Source organism: Ovis canadensis, chromosome 8 (assembly GCF_042477335.2).
Source record: "Ovis canadensis isolate MfBH-ARS-UI-01 breed Bighorn chromosome 8, ARS-UI_OviCan_v2, whole genome shotgun sequence".
Taxonomy (NCBI): Eukaryota; Metazoa; Chordata; class Mammalia; order Artiodactyla; family Bovidae; genus Ovis; species Ovis canadensis.
The window spans coordinates 93011598-93032663 of NC_091252.1; the positions used below are offsets into that span (position 1 = coordinate 93011598).

At 39.7% G+C, this 21066-nt stretch overlaps 1 protein-coding gene across 6 annotated transcripts in view; it reads left to right on the forward strand.

The window, feature by feature from the left end:
- Positions 1-21066, forward strand: part of ARID1B (AT-rich interaction domain 1B) — a 428198-nt gene that overhangs the window by 314928 nt on the left and 92204 nt on the right. For 4 of the 6 annotated variants that reach the window (XM_069598783.1, XM_069598786.1, XM_069598784.1 and 1 more), the window contains one exon: positions 17737-17826. The exons of the other annotated variants lie outside the window; for them this stretch is intronic. In XM_069598783.1, the coding sequence (XP_069454884.1) occupies positions 17737-17826 (90 nt within the window). The remainder of the gene's footprint in view (positions 1-17736; positions 17827-21066) is intronic. 6 annotated transcript variants of the gene reach the window in all.

The following is a 21066-nucleotide window of genomic DNA, read 5'->3' on the forward strand; positions in this document are numbered from 1 at the left end:
AGGGACGGTGTCTCTAAGAAATTAATATTCGAACAAGAGGCTCAGTGAATAAAGGTCAAAAGCAAGTCTAGGAGTAAGGTATCCAGGTAGAGCAAAGAGCGAGTATGAAGGCCCTAAACAGGGGTGTGTTTGAGTGCTGGGCAGGGGTCCCAGAAGGAAATCTTTGGGGCTGAAGCATAGTGGGGAAGGGAGATGGAACAGAATGATAGGTGGTTAGATTAGAGGGCAACCCAAGACCAGCTTCTGTAGGGTTTTGTAGGTTATGATTGGAATTGAGGAATTTAAGTGTGATGGTGGAGAAGGCAGAGAATGGTATGATCCAGGGCAGACTGTAAAAGGGTCATTGTGGCTGCTGAGTGGACTATAGAGGGGGCAGGGCAGAAACAGTGAGACTCGTTAGGGGGTTGTTGCAGTAGCCAGTGGGAGGGTGGGGGGCTTGGTCATGGCTAGATGTGTGGGTAGCAGTGGTGGGGACAGGATGTTTTTGGCCTGAGAGATTGGTGGTAAACAGTGGTTCTGTCCAATGGAAGACAAGGAGTAAATTTTTGAAAGAGAAATCTGGAGTTTGGTTTTGAAGATGTAGCATTTGAGAAGCCTATATGGCATCTGGGGGAGAAGGCACTGGCACCCAACTCCAGTACTCCTGCCTGGAAAATCCCATGGATGGAGGAGCCTGGTAGACTGCAGTCCATGGGGTCGCAAAGAGTCGGGCACGACTAAGCGACTTCACTTTCACTTTTCACTTTCATGCATTGGAGAAGGCAATGGCAACCCACTCCATTGTTCTTGCCTGGAGAATCCCAGGGATGGGGGAGCCTGGTGGGCTGCCATCTATGGGGTCACACAGAGTTGGACATGACTGAAGTGACTTAGCAGCAGCAGCATATGGCATCCGGAGGGCGACTTTTGAATAGGCAGCTGGTTATACGAAGACTCTGGATTCTGAGTAGAGATCTAGGCTGGAGAAGAAAGCCTATGAGTCGTTAGGGATCTAGATGCTGTCACCCAGGACACCTGTCCTGCACTACAGTCACTTGGAGGCCCAGTGAGAGCACAGATGGCTAGACCCCACACCCAGTTTCTGACTCAGTAGGTTTGGGTGAAGCTGGAGACTTTGCGTTTCTGGCAAGTTCCTAGCTGAAGCTGAAGTTGCCGTCTGGGAGCTCCTGATCTGGAGAATGAGTGAGGTCAGGGGTTCTCAACTCTGACTATGTGAAACGTCCTGGGCCGGACCCTACAGATGCCAGCTTAATGGGTCTGAGTGGAATACTCTGTGGTAAGCTGTCCAGGTGATTATTATGTGTAGCCAGGGTTGGAACTACTGAGAGAAGAATTCTGAGGACTGAACCCTAGGGCACTCCAAAATGTAAGAGACCATGAAGAGGAAAAAGAACAGCCAGTGACAGAAATAGAAAATAAGGAGAGTATGGTGCTCTAGAAGCGGTGCAGAGTAAGATTTTGTGGAACATGAAAGAGACCACCTGTATCCATTTCAGCTAACACTTCCCTTGACTTTAGAATAGGCAGGGCATGTTTTAAAAGGAAACTAGTACTCCCAGTTATGGTCATGTATGTATAGGTTATAAAAAGCTCAGAGATAAATAACTCATTTTTTATGGGGCAGCATATTACCTTTTTAAAAAAAAACTTTCTATAGCTAGGTTCTAATTCAATTGAAATTATAATGTCATGGGAATAAATCTTTTTGATAAAATAATTGTTATAGTCTCAGGCTTAATTCAGTTAGTAATAGAATCCCTTATTTTCACAGTTGTTCCTTTAAGTCTACTTCACACAAAATCCAAGAATCATGTCATTTAAATTCTGCTTGCAAAAAAGGCAAAAACATGTATTTTTAAGAGAGTTGAACCCCAATTTTTTGTTTGTTTATGTTGCATGTTACTTTTTACTAAAAGTGGACAGAGTAAACTAGCTTAGTATTCCCCGTTTCAGATCTGCTAAAAGTGGCTTTGGGTCAGATTTTCCTCCTTCAGAACTGAATTCCTTTTGCCTGGATCCATCCTGCCCATTACCAACCGGCAAACTCCTACTTACCCTTCAAGACCCAACTCCATTGTCTGTTCTTTTGCAAGATCATACCAATCCCTCCATACCAAAGAGAGTCCTACTGTCTATCCTGTTGTTTGGGGTCCTTTAGCTAGCCCAGGAGCCTCCTGAAGGCAGTGATCATTGCTTCCTTTTTATCCTCAGTGCCAAGAACAGTGCTTGACAACTAAAAGGCACTCCAGAAATGTTGGCCCAATTAAAAAGAGTTCGCAGTTCTCTTAGAATAAACAAGTATTCAAGAAAATAAAGTACTAAAATTTGTAACTTACATAGCCTTTCATCCTATGGCTGGAAGCCATCCTTCTGCATCTGTGTTTCACAGTTTATGTGCTAAGTTGTTTCAGTTGTATCTGACTCTTTGCAACCCTATGGACTGTAGCCTGCCAGTCTCCTCCGTCCATGGGATTTTCCAGGCAAGAATACTAGAGGGCAAGAATGCCCTCCTCCAGGGGATCTCTCCGACCCAGGGGTTGAACCCGCATCCCTTATGTCTCCTGATTTGGCAGGCGAATTCTTTACCACAAGTGCCACCCGGGAAGCCCACAATTCACAGTTTATGGGATCATTCTATTTGCCTTCCCCCGGGAAGAGATTCCACTGTGATAAGATTATTCTGTTTTCTTCCTCTCAAAAACAGAACCTGAAATAGTAGTCCCAAATTCTGTCAATTTAAACCAGACCTCTACATATGTAGACCCTGCCTGATTCTAATCCATCATGTACAGAAATTGTGTCACATAAGTACTGTAGCAACATTCTGGGCTTATGTATTGTCCAGTTTTTTTCATTATCTCATCTTTTTTTAAATTAATATCTGTTAGTAACTAACCATATCTTCAAAGAAGATGGCCAATTAGAAACAGATTGGCTCTTGGGAGGGTTCTGTCATTACCCAGATGGTCAGCACTGGCTAGGTAATTTTAGCTAAGGGCTGGAATGTTGCTAAGGGCAGCAACACACGAATAATAGGCTCCAGATATGTGAAAGTGACAAGCAGAGGTAGGTAAGAAACACGTATTCATGAAAAAGGATACTTGCTGAACGTTTATTTAAAATCTGAAATAAAAGAGTAGATAAAAAACACATAAGGATGTGATCCAGAATGTCCTCCTTCCTGTTTGTGCTGCAGCAGTTAATATCCTGCTCTCTTGGACTGGTCCCTGTATCAGAGGCTCTGCCGACCTGGGCTCGCCCACCAGGCCCCTCTGCAGGTGCCTCTAGAGTGGTGCTTTGCCCATAGCCTAGTCATCCTTTGTTCCTAAGAGGCATACTCCTGAGCTCATCACCACTGCCCACCCCACCCCGCAGGCTACCCTAGTACCTTTAAGTAAAATTAATAGAGGGTTGGTTGTGCTGCCTAGAACATAGAGATTTCAGTCAGAAGCCTTAGGTTTCTTTTCTTTTTTCTTTTTTTTTTTTACCATTTATCATTTATTTATTTTTTACTTTATAATATTGTATTGTTTTTGCCATACATCAACATGAATCCACCACGGGTGTACCTGTGTTCCCCATCCTGAACCCTCCTCCTACCTCCCTCCCCGTAGCATCCCTTCGGGTCATCCCAGTGCACCAGCCCCAAGCATCCTGTATCCTGCACCGAACCTGGACTGGTGATTCGTTTCACATATGATATTATACATGTTTCAATGCCATTCTCCCAAATCATCCCACCCTCTCTTTCAGCATACTACAGTGCTTTCACTTTCGCTATTAAAAGTTGTTTTATACCAAGGAAGTTTTATCATGACAGTAAGCTCTCATTATTAAGTGTAATTATAAACGCAGTGAATTTTTAAACACTTTGAGAAAATAGTATTTTATTTTAGTACATGCATTAATTACACATCTATATAGAAAATACATAGAAACCATGTCACCTGCAATGCCAGTATTTTTACTGTCGGTCCCAAATTTATATATACTATGCCATTTTCCTCAAATCCCAGTAAACCCCCAGGCTATATATCTTTTCCTACCTTCTTTCATCCAGAAGTAGCACAAAAATGCCTGTGGACTGACCATGTGTCCCACCTTGCTGTCTGGAAAGCATGGTCCCCCTCCCTGCAGGGTCTCTCTGTGTAGACTCCTCTTTGGGTCCCTATGGTAGATGCCAAACATCTTGACACAGGTGAGCATCACTGTGTGGGTACTTTCTGTAGCTACTTATGTTTACACTTGAGAGTTGTCCTGACGTATTGGGACCCAGAATGATAAATTTGTGACAAGAGGGGATGGAAGCAAGTGAAACGGTTATTAAAGGAAAGAAAGTCCCTTGGCTTTCAAAAGGCCTGTCTCTATCAGGCAGTATAGAGCAGCGATCAAGTGGAAAAAAGGGAGCAGGCAGGCGCCTCATCTAATCTTTCTCCTGGGGGCCCAGGTGGACAAATTGGCAACCCTGTTCACAGCTTTTTTTCCCTCTCCCCTTTGTACCATTAGAACTGCTAATCGGATCCATGCTGCTGCAACTGCGGTTAGTTATTAACAGAATAAAAGCAGATTTCTTCAAAAGAACGGGTGGGGGAAACGACTATACAAAATTGCAAGGTTGTTAGAATCTTAAATGCACAGCAGTCGATTTTTTCCCTTATTCTGAATTATACGATGAATACAACTCTTTCATCTGTCACTATACCCACTTCTTCAGAAGGCAGCCAAATATTAAGCTTCTCAAAGAAAAAAGGAATCCTAGAAAGAGGAAAAATATTGAGGAGGAATAAGAATGGGTAAGAGTAGGGGGAAATTAAGTTTTATTTTTATTAATTTGTCCTCTCAAGAGAAATAGAAACTTGCCTGCTCTATGATTTCCCCTCCCCTGCCTCTTACCTTACATCAAAGCAAGGATTAGAACAGATTTAGCTGGTAGCTATTCTGCATTTTGTGTCTGGTGTTCTGTAGGAGTAAAGTTCAGAACCTATGTCTTTCTTATAGATGACAGAGTACTGTGGATCTAGACTTCCATGTGGAGGACGGGCTAGCTATGTTATATCCAAACAAATCTTCTCTTTCCTCAAAAGAATTTTCTGCACCTTAAAGACTTTTAAATTGTATACCTGAGCTTTAAAGCTGTCGGAAAGAGTGTATGTTTATGAGGATGCTGAGTACAGGCATTGAGCAGATTTTCAGCATGGTAGTTTGTATATTTCAGGGTGTCTCTGATATTCATAAGGGATACCTCCTGAGATCCTCAAATATCACAAAGATGGAAGTGGCTTCTGCTTTCAACCAAATTAAATCTTTGGTCATAACATGTCTTCACACATAAAGTTGATAAACTTTCAAGGTTTTGTCTTTTATTTAGTGGTATTTCTCACAAACAGTTTTTAATCACTTGACCAGAATTGGAGGAGTAAAGATCTGAACCGAATGGCAATGGGAACAAAGTGAGCACCCAGGTTAAGCCACATTGCTCAGGTCCCTCAACAGCTGCACCTTAAAGACTTTTAAATTGTATACCTGAGCTTTAAAGCTGTCGGAAAGAGTGTATGTTTATGAGGATGCTGAGTACAGGCATCCTAGCACAAGACTGAAAATCATGCCTCAGTAAAATCAGACCCTGCCCCTCTCTCACACCTTGTAGGTCTTTTAGGAATAGTCCAGACTAAGAATGTTACATTTTAGTGCTGAGAATTTCCTATATGTGTTTAGGGCTCTGGTTTATCTTGAGTTAAAGATTTTAGAGATCGAAATAGTAAAGTCTAATAGTCTGCTTTGGAACCAGTCTGTTGTTGCATGTCCAGTTCTAACTGTTGCTTCCTGACCTGCATATAGGCTGGTTCCAAATAGGGAAAGGAGTACATCAAGGCTGTATATTGTCACCCTGCTTATTTAACTTCTATGCAGAGTACATCATGAGAAACACTGGGCTGGATGAAGCATAAGCTGGAATCAAGATTGTTGGGAGAAATATCAATAACCTCAGATATGCAGATGACACCACCCTTATGGCAGAAAGTGAAGAAAAACTAAAGAGTCTCTTGATGAAAGTGAAAGAGGAGAGTAAAAAAGTTGACTTAAAGCTCAACATTCAGTCAGAAATCTAAGATGATGGCATCTGGTCCCATCACTTCATGACAAATAGATGGGGAAACAGTGGAAATAGTGTCAGACTTTATTTTGGGGGGCTCCAAAATCACTGCAGATGGTGATTGCAGCCATGAAATTAAAAGACACTTAATTCTTTGGAAGGAAAGTTATGACCACCTTAGACAGCATATTGAAAAGCAGAGACATTACTTTGCAAACAAAGGTCCGTCTAGTCAAGGCTATGGTTTTTCTAGTAGTCATGTATAGATGTGAGCATTGGACTATAAAGAAAGCTGAGTGCTAAAAAATTGATGCTTTTAAACTGCGGTGTTGGAGAAGACTCTTGAGTCCCTTGGACTACAAGGAGATCCGACCAGTCAGTCATAAAGGAAATCAGTCCTTAATATTCATTGGAAGAACTGATGTTGAAGCTGAAACTCCAATACTTTGGCCACCTGATGCGAAGAACTAACTCATTTGAAAAGACCCTGATGCTGGGAAAGATTGAAGGCAGGAGGAGAAGGGGATGACAGAGGATGAGATGGTTGGATGGCATCATCGACTCAATAGGCATGAGTTTGAGTAAACTGCAGGAGTTGGTAATGGACAGAGAGGCCTGGCATCCTGCAGTTCGTGGGGTTGCAAAGAGTCGGACACGACTGAGCGACTGAAACTGAACTGAATAGTCTGTTTTACCTTGTATTCCCTTACTTGACTTACCATGCACCTTGTGAGAGAGCCTTTTAGTTTCTTACCTCCAGTTCTTTGTAGGAAAATGTCTACCCAAAAGGACTTTAATGAGTGTCATGTAGTGAGGTTTTCCAATGGGCTTCCTTTGGAAAGACATTAGGTAGCTTTAGTACTTAATACCAGAGGGCAATTAGAAAACTTCTGGTTTGAATCCAGTGGGCCAAGTGAAATAATAATGTATAATAGCAAGCTTACAAAAAACAAAACCCAGAGAGTTTATAGTACAACCCTTTGAGGGCATAATTTTTATGTAGAATGGGTGATAGGCTTTTGCAGCTATTCTGTGTTGGACTTCAGCAGTGAAGTTAATAGTGAGACTCATAAACCTGAGACTACAGTGGAGGGGATAGTTGGAAACACAGTACAGCAGGTATTTGCGTGTTTGGAGTGAAGATATGTGGTTCTTGTAAGAGTTCTGTCATGTTCTTGGGGATTTCTTTATTACCTTCATGCCTTAGAAGTACACATATTATGCCTCTCAGTACTGATTTTTATTTTCAGGAACCAGTGACACATCAACAGTTTGCAATTTCTTGGGTAAGGACTTAGGAAAGTTTTACCCTATTTTGAATGAACTTTTAAACCATAAGACATAGAAAGGTTTGTCATCCAAGGTTCATGTTCCCTGTTTGAAGTTGAGGGAGCAGGTTGCTATGGCTCTTTGTTCCCATTTGGAGGGTACAGGTAGAGGAAAGTGTTCCTTTCTGTTTTATACTACTCTAGTGTGAGATAGAGTTGGTTCACAGTAAGGTATTGTGTTGACAGCCTGTTCACAGCTGGCTTTCCACCTTCCTTACCCTGATAGAGCACCTCCTGGTAAGAGTGAGATCCTATTTAAAACACACCAAACATTAGTAAGTACTGGGAGTCCATAGTCAAGTCCTTTAGTAAACTGTTCACTGTAAGCACTAAGCTGCACACTGAGCAGATTCCACATTTTAAATGTCTGCTTTGGAGCACACTGGGGTAGCTGGCTTCATGAATCTGAATAAGTAAAAAATTTTTCCCTTTATTGAAACAGATTAAACAGGAGACACCTACAGAGAGATGCTATACTCAAAATAATTATGGATTTTCTAAAACATCTAAATAAATGCCAAATCTAGGACATTCATTGAATTTATGGATTATTGAAAGCTCATTTTTCACTCACACCATTGCTCTTAGGTATTATGCAGGTATTTCGGTTTACTATAAAGATGACCAGGGAAGTCTTTGCTGCTGGCATTGCAGAACTGCACTATCTAATCACATTGATTTGGATATGATCGTAGATAAGATGTTCAGTGATTTCCGTAGATATGGAGCCCACCATGCTATCCACCATTGCCATCTATAAACAAAATCATGTTTATCCTTTATCACAGCAAAGAAAAGATTCTAACCAATACTTTGTGTTAGGATCAGCTATTTGTAAAGAGGCCTTACAAATAGCTGAGAAAAGAGAAACAAAAGGCAAAGGAGAAAAGGAAAAATATACCCATCTGAATGCAGAGTTCCAAAAAATAGCAAGGAGTAATAAGAAAGCCTTTGTAAGTGAGCATTGCAAAGAAATAGAGGAAAACAATAGAGTAGGAAAGACTAGAGATCTGTTCAAGAAAATTAGACATACCAAGGAAATATTTCATGCAGATACAGGCATAATAAAGGACAGAAATGTTATGGACCTAACAGAAGCAGAAGATGTTAAGAGGAGGTGGCAATAACACACAGAAGAACTATATAAAAAAGATCTTAATGACCCAGATAACCACAATCATGTGATCACTCACCTAGAACCAAACATCCTGGAATGCGAAGTCAAGTGGGCCTTAAGAAGTGTCGCTATGAAGGAGGTAGTAGAGGTGATGGAATTCTAGCTGAGCTGTTTCAAACCCTAAAACATGACGCTGTGAAAGTGCTGCACTCAGTATGCCAGCAATTTTGGAAAACTCAGCAATGGCCATGGGACTAGAAGAGGTCAGTTTTCATTTCAGTCCCAAAGAAGGGCAATGGCAAAGAATGTTCAAAGGACCACACAATTGGACTCACTTCATGTGCTAGCAGGTAATGCTCAAAATCCTCCAGGCTAGGCTTCAACAGTACGTGAACTGAGAACTTCTAGATATTCAAGCTGGATTCAGAAAAGGCACCAGAGATCAAATTGCCAACATCCATTGGATCATAGAAAAAGCAAGAGAGTTCCAGAAAAACATCTACTTCTGTTTGCTTGACTACACTAAAGCCTTTGGATGTGTGGATCACAACAAACTGGAAAATTCTGAAAGAGATGGGAATATCAGACCACCTTACCTGCCTCCTAAGAAACCTGTATGCAGGTGAAGAAGCAACAATTAGAAATGGACATGGAACAACGGACTGGTTCCAAATTGTAAAAGGAGTACATCAAGGTTGTACATTGTCACCCTGCCTACCTAGCTTATATGCAGAGTACATCATGCGAAACGCTGGGCTTGAAAAAGCACAAGCTGAAATCAAGATTGCTGGGAGAAAGGTCAATAATCTCAGATATGCATATGACACCACCCTTATGGCAGAAAGAAAAGAGGAACTAAAGAACCTCTTGAAGGTTATTAGGTAAAAGACCAGGACACCAAAAAGAGTGTCTAACAGGCTTTAATGGGGAAGCACTCCTGGGCGGGGTTCCCGGACCCTATCGAGGCAGGTCGAGGAAGTCCGGACTGTGCTGGGGAGTGGTTTATATGCGTTCGTTGTGGGGGACGGTCAGGCCAGATCGCCCATAAAGGTAAGGTTAGTGAACGGGGGTTCGGATAGGTCGCCAGGCGGAGTCGTCGCATGGCTGGGGTGGGGCGGCTTTAGCTGGCGAAGTGTGCTGCCAAAGTGTGCTGCCATTGGTCCCTGGTATCTGGGAGGCTCCTTCCGTTAGGGACTTCACCCGCCGGCGGGAGAGAGGAGGGGCCGGCGGGAGAGAGGAGGGGCGGCCCATCATGGCCCCTGGGTCCGGCCTTACAAAGGTGAAAGAGATGAATGAAAAAATCTGGCTTAAAACTCAACGTTCAGAAATCTAAGATCATGGCATCTGGTCCTATCACTTCGTGGCAAATAGATGGGGAAACAATGAAAATAGTGACAGATTTTATTTTCTTGGGCTCTAAAACCACTGTGGACAGTGACTCCTGCCATGAAATTAAAAGACCCTTGCTCCTTGGAAGAAAACCTATAACAAACCTAGACAGCATATTAAAAAGCAGAGACATTACTTTGCCAACAAAAGTCCATTTAGTCAAAGCTATGAGAGTTGGACCTTAAAGAAGGCTGAGCGCCAATGAACTGATGCTCTTGAACTGTGGTGTTGGAGAAGACTCTTGAGAGTCCCTTGGACTACAAGGAGATCAAACCAGTCTATCCTAAAGGAAATAAACCCTGAATATTCATTGGAAGGACTGATGGTGAAGCTGAAATGCCAGTGCTTTGGACAACTGATATGAAGAGCTGACTCATTGGAAAAGACCCAATGCTGGGAAAGATTGAAGGCGGAAGGAAAAGGGGATGACAGAGTATGAGATGATTGGATGGCATCACCAACTCAACGGACATGAGTTTGGGCAACTCTGGGAGATGGTGAAGGACAGGGAAGCCTGACATACTGCAGTCCGCGGGGTCACAAAAAGTTAGACACGACTGAGTGACTGAACAATAACAAGTACTTTGTGTTTTAGAAATGAAAGGAAGTAGCTGCAAAATATAAGAAATTATATCCTCCAGAAAATCTATAAAGTCAAACTGTGGCAGAAGAGTCTCATGTTCTGCTTGAGAGAGCTGATTTCCATAACATGAAGTATGAGGATGTATTAGAAAAATGCAACCCAGTGTCTTAGTTTGGGATGCACAGAATTGAATAATGAATGACAGTGCAAAATGAAAGTTGATCATGACTGTGATGTATTTGTAATTGGTAGCAGTAATTTTTACAATGTGTGCTTTCAAAAAAAAACCACAACAACTCCTCACTAATGTTAGTGACTACCAAGATTTCTTGAAAAGTGGGAGAATAATTCAGTTGCTAATTGCTCAAAACTATAAAATATATATTGATTTTTGTAGCAGCAGTCCAGGGAAAGAATGTGGTCATAGTAGAATTATTCACAAAATGGAAATATTCCTCATTTCTTCTCAATATTCAACAACAGCCACAGCTGGCAATTTAATTCACATAATTTGCAGGTCGTGTGTTTCCTAACAGGCCTGTCTTACCCTTATTAATTTAAAAAAATAAATTATGAATAGGATCAAGTGTTTGTCACTAAACACCTCATGATCCCCGCACACCCTAACGATCTTTATTGAGCAAGATGGGCTAACAAAATCGTTAAGGTCTCTGTGAGTCAATGTGTCATTTCATGTTAATTTAAAGAAGCCAATCCTCTTGAAATACTAATGGTGAAATATCACTTAGTACAGTGCCTTGTATACAGTAAGTACGGAGAGGTTTTTTTTAACGTCATTTTTTACATTGAAGTAAAACCATCTCCAGTTTATATAAGAAATTGTTAAGACAGATAAATATGCTTTCCAGATGTTGCTCTGTGTTTATCCACTTTTTCCCAGTGTCAGTTAATGTAGTAAAATTGGAGAGGGAGAGTGGATTCGAGGCAGGAAAGTTGAGAACTGGAAGTGTCTGTCATTAAAACTCCAGATTTACCCTGTTGATTAATTATATCATTATTCCACCTTGGTTGACTAAATCCATCTTGTGAAAGTGAAGTCACTCAGTCATGTCCAACTCTTTGTGACCCCATGGATTATACAATTCATGGAATTCTCTAGGCCAGAATACTGGAGTGGGTAGCCTTTCCCTTCTCCAGGGGATCTGCCCAACCCAGAGATCGAACCCAGGTCTCCCACATTGCAGGTGGATTCTTTACCAGCTGAGCCACAAGGGAAGCCCAAATCCATCTTAGGTTAATTTTTTTTTTTTTAAGCGACAACAGTGTGAAGGGAAGAAATGCTTTTCTCCTGGCCACAACAACTTTTGAAAAATGAGATTTCTGGGTATTTCTTTGTCTATTAGTAGTATTTAGAGATAGCAGGGTATTACTTTTAAAAAGGTGAATGATTTGCTTGCCAGAGGCTGTTGTAGTTCAGAGTTAGTGTGCTTGTTCTTACTGAGTTCCTGTAGTTGTGTGCTATAGTAATTTAGAAAGGAATTAACCCAGGGAAATTTTGGCCTCAATAAATGATTAATTTAGAAATCCTGTTTATCTCATGTTTATTCTCTGCTGCCCCAACACAACAGTGATAGAGTGTAACTTAAATATGATTGCATCTGATCAGTAGTTCTGATTTATTTGTTTCAGTCTGGCCAAAAAAAGTTGGGAGCATAAAACTGCAAGGAATTGCTTCTCTGAAAATATATCTGCTAAATGCACTTGTCATTTAAATCTTAGAACTGCACTCGAATTAAGTGCTGGGGAATCCAGGGCACCCTATACTGGATCTGATTGGAAGAGGGCACAAACTAAATTCTTCCTGGCATATATTTATGTAGGCCTCTTTACTAAGTTTGGAGGGTGTGCTGGCTTTCTAAGTCATCACTGTTGTTAATAAATGCCATTTAATATTTACTGGCTTTCTGAGCAAGTGTTCTTGAATGTTTCTTTAATGATATTGTAGTTTAGAATAGGGATCAGTGACTATCACCTTTGGGCCAAATCCAGCTTGCCACCTGTTTTTGTAAATAAAGTTTTATTTATGCTGCTCTGTTTACATGTTGTCTGTGGCTTCTTTTGCACGACAGCAGCTGAGTTGAATGGTTGAAACAGAGAACATATGGCCTGCAAAACCTGAAATGTATCCTGTCTGGCAGTTTATAGGGAAAAGTTTGCCTGTTCCTACTCTGGAATAGTAAGATAAAGCTACATGATCACTGATAACTTATAAAGATCTAACTATTAGTCTGTACTTGGTTTCTGGAGTAGTCAGCCACACATTTATTTAATCAACAAATATTTATTGAATGCTTACTTATATGTCTGGTTCAAAGCATATAGTAGGGGAAAAAAACAGAGTTCTCAGTACTCACAGAATTTATGTTCTGGTGAGAATAGGACGAATGATACAGACAAGTAAGATAAGAATTATGGGGAGTGTTAAGACTGTGCTGCCTATAAGAAACAGAACTTAAACTTGTGAGTACTGACTGCCTCACCATCTTGGTCTATGAAGTATACCAGGCTATAATATATTCATGTCTCAGGCCGTCCACTGTAAGTTATACGTTACTAGATGTGTGCTAATTAACCAAAAGTATACCTATTAGCCTGTCTCTCTCAGCTTTGTTATAAACTAAAATCCTAATGTTTTGTTCTTTCAGATGTTTAATTGATGATTATTTTGATTTAGTTCTTAAAAGCTATTTTTAATTAGAAAAATTCCCTCAAAGCCTTTTCTAGTGTTAAAATCCTAAGTAAAATACTAGCTAACCAAATACAATAGTGTGTGTGTGTTCAGTTGTTCAGTCATGTCCGACTCTTTGCAACCCCGTGGACTACAGCCCACCACACTCCTCGGTCCATGAAATTTTCCAGGCAAGAACCCTGGATTGGGTTGCCATTTCCTTCTCCAGGGGATCTTCCCAACTCAGGGATTGAACCCAGGTCTCTTGCATCTCCTTCATTGGCAGGCGATTTCTTTACCACTGAGCCACTAGGGAAGCCCCAAACTCACGATTTTACACACACAGAAATACTGAGGTGTAGAGTATATATGTACACATTGGTGTACATAATCTCTTCACTGAGAGAGGCTAGAAGCAGTAATTCCTCAGAAATAATGAGCAGGCCCAATGCCCAGATTTTAGTCTCTTAACACCATTCTCCACTAAAAAGAACCAGAGCTCTGAAGAGAGGTGATTGATTATAGGACTGGGGTGAGGAAAATAAAAGATGAACCTGTAATACCTTGTGACTTCTAAATAATAAAGATTTGAAGGAGCTTCTAATGGTCAAAGCTGGAACAATTTGAGCAACAAAATAATGGCAAAATTGGATTTTAATCCATGAGTGTGTGAGTTTTCTGTTCAGTATGACAAATCATCACAATTTAGCAGCATAAAACAACACACATTTATTAATCTCACGTTTTTCCCGGTCACAAGTCCAGTCACAGCCTCACTCAGTCCTCTTCTCAGGGCTGAAAGGCTCCAGTCCAAGTGTTGGGTTGTCTCATACTCATCTGGAGGCTCAACTCAGGGATACTTTGCTTCTAGTCTCATTCAGACTGTTTGGAAGAATTTGTTTCTAGTGTTTGTAGAAGTGAGGCCCTGAAGTTCCAGAGGCTGCCTTGTCCTTGCCGTGCAGCTCAGTTCCCATCATAGAAGCTTACTTTGTCAAAGCCATCGGGAGCATCCTTCAGCTCAAAGAAGGCCTAAGCCCTCTCTTGGCATCAGGCCTCACAGGGTTACTTCCCGTTTGATTATTTCAGAGTCAACCGATTATGGACTTTAATTATGTCTATAAAATCCCTTTAACTTTGCCATATAAAATAATTTTAGAAATGATATCCCATCACTTCTGTTATATTCTTTGATTAGAAACCAAGTCACAGGTTCTGCCCTCAGTGAAAAAGTGGAGATTACATAAGAATTTGACTCACTGGAAGTCATTCTGTGATGTGTCTGCCACATTGAGTCCATATGGATAGAAGCAGTCTAATAAATATCTAAACAAGTGGAGAAGAGATAATTCTTTCTCATAGTAGATTCCCATTCACAAATGTGGAAGGAAAGAAGGAAATAAAGAATTACCATTAGCAAGCACCATTGTAATAAATGCTGCAGACAGGATTCTCTAATGGATGCTAAAATTAGTAGGTGCAAGATTGAGGAGACACAGGATTTGCAGAGTCTCAAATACCTCCCCTAAGATACTCATCAACTACAAAGAGCAAAATGCAGTAACTGTTTTTTGGAGCTTGATAGACAACAGCTTTGCCAGGTTATCAAGGCAAAAGTCACCACAAATGAAACATCAATGTCATTAACCTCTTGGTAGAATGAACTAAAAAGGGCACAACACTTTTATCATACACATCCCAAAATGGATTACCTTGCTTCAGTCCTGACAAAATAACAGACTAAGCCAAATTGAGGAACATTCTACGAAACAACTGATCTGAACTCTTCAAAAGCATCAAGGTCATAAATGTAAGGAAAAACAGATTAGACTGAAGGAGACCGAAGAGAGATAACAACTAGATGCAGTATGAGACTCTAGAATGGAAAAAAGAAGCACTGACTGGAAAAAAATGGTAAAATTCAAATATCTTTAGTAATTTCTTACCATTTTAAGTTCCTCTTGATAATTTATATAAAGGTTCTATAAGATGTGATCACTAGGAGAGGTGGGCTAAGGGATATACGACAGCCCCTTATACAGGTGGTGCTAGTGGTAAAGAAGCCACCTGCCAATGCAAAAAATGTGAAAGGTGCAGGTTCGATCCCTGAGTTGGGAAGATCCCCTCAGGGAGGAACTGACAACCCACTCCAGTATTCTTGCCTGGAGAATCCCATGGACAGAGGAGTCTGGCAAAGAGTTGGACACAACTGAGCACAGCACTCTTGTACTAGCTTTATAGCTTTACTCTGAGTCTTAAATTAATTATACATAAGAGCTCTTCTGTAAAAAATTTTAATGTAAACTTGTGCTTAGAATTTTAAGTTGGCAAAAGCAGACATTAAGGTCATTTACTGATGTTTCATTTTTTAGTTGCATGAAAAATTGTGGACAGTACTGTGTACATAGCCATTGAAGAGTGAATACCTCCGTGTGAAGTGGTGGAATTTGTTCTACCTCACAGATAGTGCTTACATCACCACGTTGTGCTTACATCATCATAGACACAGACTAGGGGCAAAATGAGACTTTCTTTAAACACTTAGTTTTACTGTTAAAGCCTTCTCATGAATTTGGTTTATTTACTACATATGAAAACATTCTCTTTTAAAATAGTTACCACACTTTGTTTAAAAGGTTTTACTTAACATCATACATATGACATATAGAAATCTATGGTTCGAAAGGTGTTTAGTTATTTAGGTTGGTTCAAAAAGCTCTGAATTGTCGTCTTTATATGGACAGTGGACAGAAATGGATCATCTGTATTATGTTTCTCAAACATGTTTTCCGATCATGTCACAGTCATCTGCTGTGACTATGCTTATACCTATGCTAATGGGAGGTGAAGTTATTTCTTAGTAACTATGAAACTACCGATGGAAAGACAGGGATTGAAACCAAATGGAGAATTTAAAACAGTTTGGGCAAGTCTGTCATTACCATGAAAAGACTCTTTGTTTCTTTAAAGGACAAATTTAGTAAATGAGTAGATAACTCATAGCTTTAAAGAGAGATCTCTTAGAAATGCACCAGACAACCACTGGTGCTGCTTAGATATGGCAATATTTTAGAAATTCATGAGCTTTCTTACAGGCTTTTTTATGTTTACTTGAAATATGGTATGTAAGAGCAGTGCCTGGGGCATGTATAGTGTAAGCAGTGGTGTCCTGTATTAACATAGAATTACTGGTTTTTTGTTGTTTGGTTTTTTTTTTACTGTCATGAGTCTATGAATTCAGTCTGTCATGTAGAAACAATCATTAATATGTAAGCACTTACTATCTTACTGCAACTGATTCCCCAGTGACATTTTAAAAAGTCAGTATTTGGCTGCAGAGTGCTTTAAATTTCTAAATGGACTGGAGCTTAGGGGCCATAGGGTATTTCATAGGAAGCACATGACCCTGAGTGGACACACAGCAACTTTTGTGTATCTGTAGCCAAGTTGATGGCAGTGTTTACCCTAGAAGTTGTTTTTACCCAAATGTAAGTATTTTTGCTTTATTTATTTGGTACTAATACTAATTTACTGCAGATGTCTAAGAGTAAATGAATAGTTAAACAGTGCTTTGAGGATTATGCTAAATTCATCTGCCTTTGTTACTCTATAATACTTTTACTCAGAAATGTATCTATACTTCTGAGGCTCTGAGGCGGAAAGTGAGCTGATTGTTCTTAAATTAAAAAATCATGTCTCTAGACCTCATATAATTCACTGTCTGTCTTTAGTTAATAAAATAAAATTTTTGTTTTATTTTAATAAAGTTAATTAAAGTGTTTTGCTTTAATCCCTATTCTCAGATTAAGGACCATGAAATAACAAAGATTTATTAATTATTTGTTATGCTGATGGAGGGACTAAAGGAGTAAACAACTTGATTCCTATCTCATGGCGCTTACCTTATAGTTTGAAAAGACAAAAAGCAAAAATTGAATGGAAATCAAATAGTTGATAAATAGACACTATTGCTCTGTTAGCAATAAAGATTAAAAGATGCAGAATAGTGTTTCTTCTTTAGTGATAATGTACACTATATTTTATAGTTGTGTGTCTTTTACTTGAGCTTTCCTTCTAAGTTTTTGTTGAATCTATGATTGACTTAGAAGTTTTTTAGAAGTCAGTTGTTATTGCTATCTTAAGTAAATATTAGTCATAAAAGATTGTTGGCCACTATGCTGCTTGCCCACTTGGGAGTCTGAATTGACTTCATCATTCTGGGATTTTGTTAAACGTATTGTAGAAGTGTGGGTCAAGAGATTTGAGCTTGTAGATTGATTTGTGAATTTGGGGACTCATATAGTAGAAAATTGAACTTTTCAGGAGGTGATTTGATAAATATGTTTATGCATGCTTCCTCTTTGCTTTACAAAAAAAGTATAAAATATCACTCTCTTTGAGCTGTATGTTTTTCTTTGTGGAGTGATACCTTTTGTGATCATGAAGATTAAATACATTTAACTGTGTCGTGGTTTTACACAATTGTAATATTAATGCAGAGGGTTCCCTATCCCCACTTCCTCTCCTGTGTTTTTACAGGAAGTCAAATGCCCCCCCAGCCACCTGGGAGCCAGTCAGAATCCAGTTCTCATCCTGCCTTGAGCCAGTCACCAATGCCACAGGAAAGAGGTTGGTCTTCAGTTCATATCTTATATACCTTTGTGTTTTGAGTATATAAGGTTTAAGTGAGTTTGCTTACCTATGTACCTGCTTATACACATTTTTTTAAAGGCTATTATATTTTCTCATCAGATGAAAGAAATACCTAAGAACCTACATATAACAGTAAATACTGAAAAGAAGGGTGGTTTCTGGTAGATTAAGTGGTTTTACCAAGTCCCAGTTCAAGCTCCAGAGAATCTGCGTGTCCACATAGAACCAGGAAGTATAGTTTAAACATGACTGCAGTCTGATATTTGATCTAGCTGTGTAAAAATGACTATTAATCATTGAATTTTGGTATTGATCCTAATGAGGTAAAGTGCATCTGTTTAGCTGTTTTGATCAATTACTTATCCCATGATATTTAACAGTAAATTTTTAAATGCATGATAAAACCTTATATTGTAGAACTGTAGGATCTTAGAAATGGAACTGACCTAGAAGACTGTAGAGTCCATTCATCTCAATTTATGAATAAAGAAATTGAGGACCGTAGAGGTTCTATGTGACCTTCTCATTCTCAGAGACTAGTTCGTGTCAGAGCCAGAAAAAGCAATGTGAGCTTTTCCTGAGCATTCAGGTTGTCCCGCATCTGCAGACTCTGACCTTTCACTCAGTTCTGCAAGTTGACCGCCATATATTATTGCCTTGACTGAGGGCCTTAGTCCTTCATCGGTTTGCTTCTGTCTTCTTTCCCCCATTTGGAGGAAAAGTTACTCTTACTGATGGTGGAGATGGTGATCTAGCCCGGTGAATGTAGACAGGATTTACAAGTGTGCTGTTCCCTCTAGTGCTGTGCCCGGCCGCAGCCTCCTGCCCGCGAGTCAAGCCTTGCCTGCTTGCCCCGCCCCCCGCAGTGGAGATGCCACTTTGCTTCACTCCCCTTCCTCTCTCACTTGCCAGGAAGACAAAAGTTGCTGGCTTGGTAGCTAATATTTAAAGGCTCCTGACCCCTAATGTTTATAATTATTTCTGTATGAGTTGTAAAGATGATAATTTGTTTCTAATTAGATGAAGTTTCATTTATTTTACATATTAAAAACTCAGCAACATGTTATTTAGAAAGTTATACCAATAAAAAGATGGATTACCCTTATCTCTACATCATTTGTGTTAAAATGAATGTTTAGTAGGAATAAAATGAAATTTTTATTTCTAATACCTTTACATATTTAACTTATCATTTAATGTGCAGTTAATACTTTAATTCTCTTATCAAAATACTACGATATGTTTTAATAATGGAGTAGTAATGGTTTTTAAGCTTTAGAGTGCATGAGAACCATCTGGAGAACTTGTTAAGCTGGAGTGCTAGGCCACACTGCAGGTTTCTGATTCTGCATCAGAAAATCCACATCTCCAACCAGTTCCCCAGTGCTGCCGATGCTGCTGGTCCAAGGACCACACTCGAGAACCACTGCTTTATAATGATGCTGTAGTGTGTTTTAATCATTGTGTGATGTGTGTATTTGTTTCTCTATAAACTTTCCTCTGTGGCCTCCTGTAAATTGGTCTTGTATGTCACATCCTCTGTATAAATCGCTTGTTCTGTGTTAACTCTCCTATGGCTCTGTTGTCTGGGAAATATGACAGACACTTCTGGAAGGAGCACTGGAGCCAAGCCAGTGGGAGTTTCCCCAGACTCCCTTTTCGTGGCTATCAGTTGTACCTACCTTGTGATACTGGGTCAAGGAAGTGAAGTAAAAAAGAATAGAGGAAATTATCCTGCATTGAAAGCCCACTCAGGCCAGCCCCAGAGCTAAAATGAAGATATTTGTTGTTTCATTTTCACCATAAACCTGTAACATCATTCCTACTGGGAGAATTCTGCTTATTTTGTAAGCATCAGAAGGTAAGAGGTACTTTATTTGGAAATCCTACAATAAACCTTTATTGCTACAAACTGAAAAAGAACCCCTCTTCTACATTCTCCGGTGTCTTTTCAGCCCCTTCCACCTGATACACATTTAAGAAATTTACAAGTGTAGAATGCCAAATGTGAAGGACAAGATGACAGGAAATTTAGTTAAATCAAACTTTTAACCTAAATGAATACATTTGCAAGACAAAATCCAAGGTGTTCCTCTGGTGTTACTGCGTGGAAACCACTTGTTGATATGTTTGGGTTTTTTCCCCCTCTTATGTATAGTGTGATTTCGGTAACTAGTAGTGGATACATAACTGACAACCAGGCTAGTTTTAATGACCATTTCCTTCAAACAGTAAAAGACGACTTTTATAATTTGCTAAATCTGAATTGATTTTTATGAATGTGCTCTTCTAACTTCCCTGAGCCTGTGCTGGAGGCACCATGTGCATCCCTTGGATGGCGCTTTGCCATGTATGAGTTAAATTTCCTCTAAAATTGGGTAGCAAGTACTTTTTTTTTTAATGACTTTATTTGTTTAAATATAGGAAGATATGCTAGCTCCTACCTGATAACATTTGATCATGTGTTTTAATGGCAGATGACAAATCATTTTAATGATTTGATACAATAATGAAAAGCATTTTTTGTTTGTTTTACCATCATTTGGTATGTACCAACAATATATATAGTGCAAAGTAAATCTAAGAAAACCTTTACTATAAAATTCCCCAGTATTGATTCCCATGTAATTTAACTTACTTTATACCTTTATAAGTTATATACCCTCTCCCCTTATTTAAGGAAGTAATGAAAGAAGAGGAAAAAAATGTATTCAGTTAGCATCTTATTTTTTAAAATGTATTCCTTCTCAGAAACCATGGACCCTGATAGACAAGATAAGGCACAGCTTCTGTACTGCTGAGTGCTAAAATAACCAAGCTAAACACTTCCTTTTACACTTACTTGTTTTAACAAGTAAGATTATAAGAGAGTAAAATTCCACAATTATACACATTTTCTTTAATATACCCATAGGAGATAGATTTACTTTAATGGCGGAGAATCCAGAAACACACTTGCCCACAGACACCTGCACAAAACAAGCCTGCTTTCCTGTGGAGTGCAACGTTCTGGGTCCTTCCCACACTCCTTGTGGGGGTCAGCCGGGCTGACCTACCACCCTGGTACCCAGTCCCTTCAGGCTCAAGAAGTTGCTGTCTTGCTCTGCTGTCATTTTGGGGGTTTGATCTTTGTATTCCCATTCAGGAAGAACATTTATTAATAAATTACATATCCTGTTGAGAATTTTGCAAATCTGAGGCTGTCCTAGGGTCCGA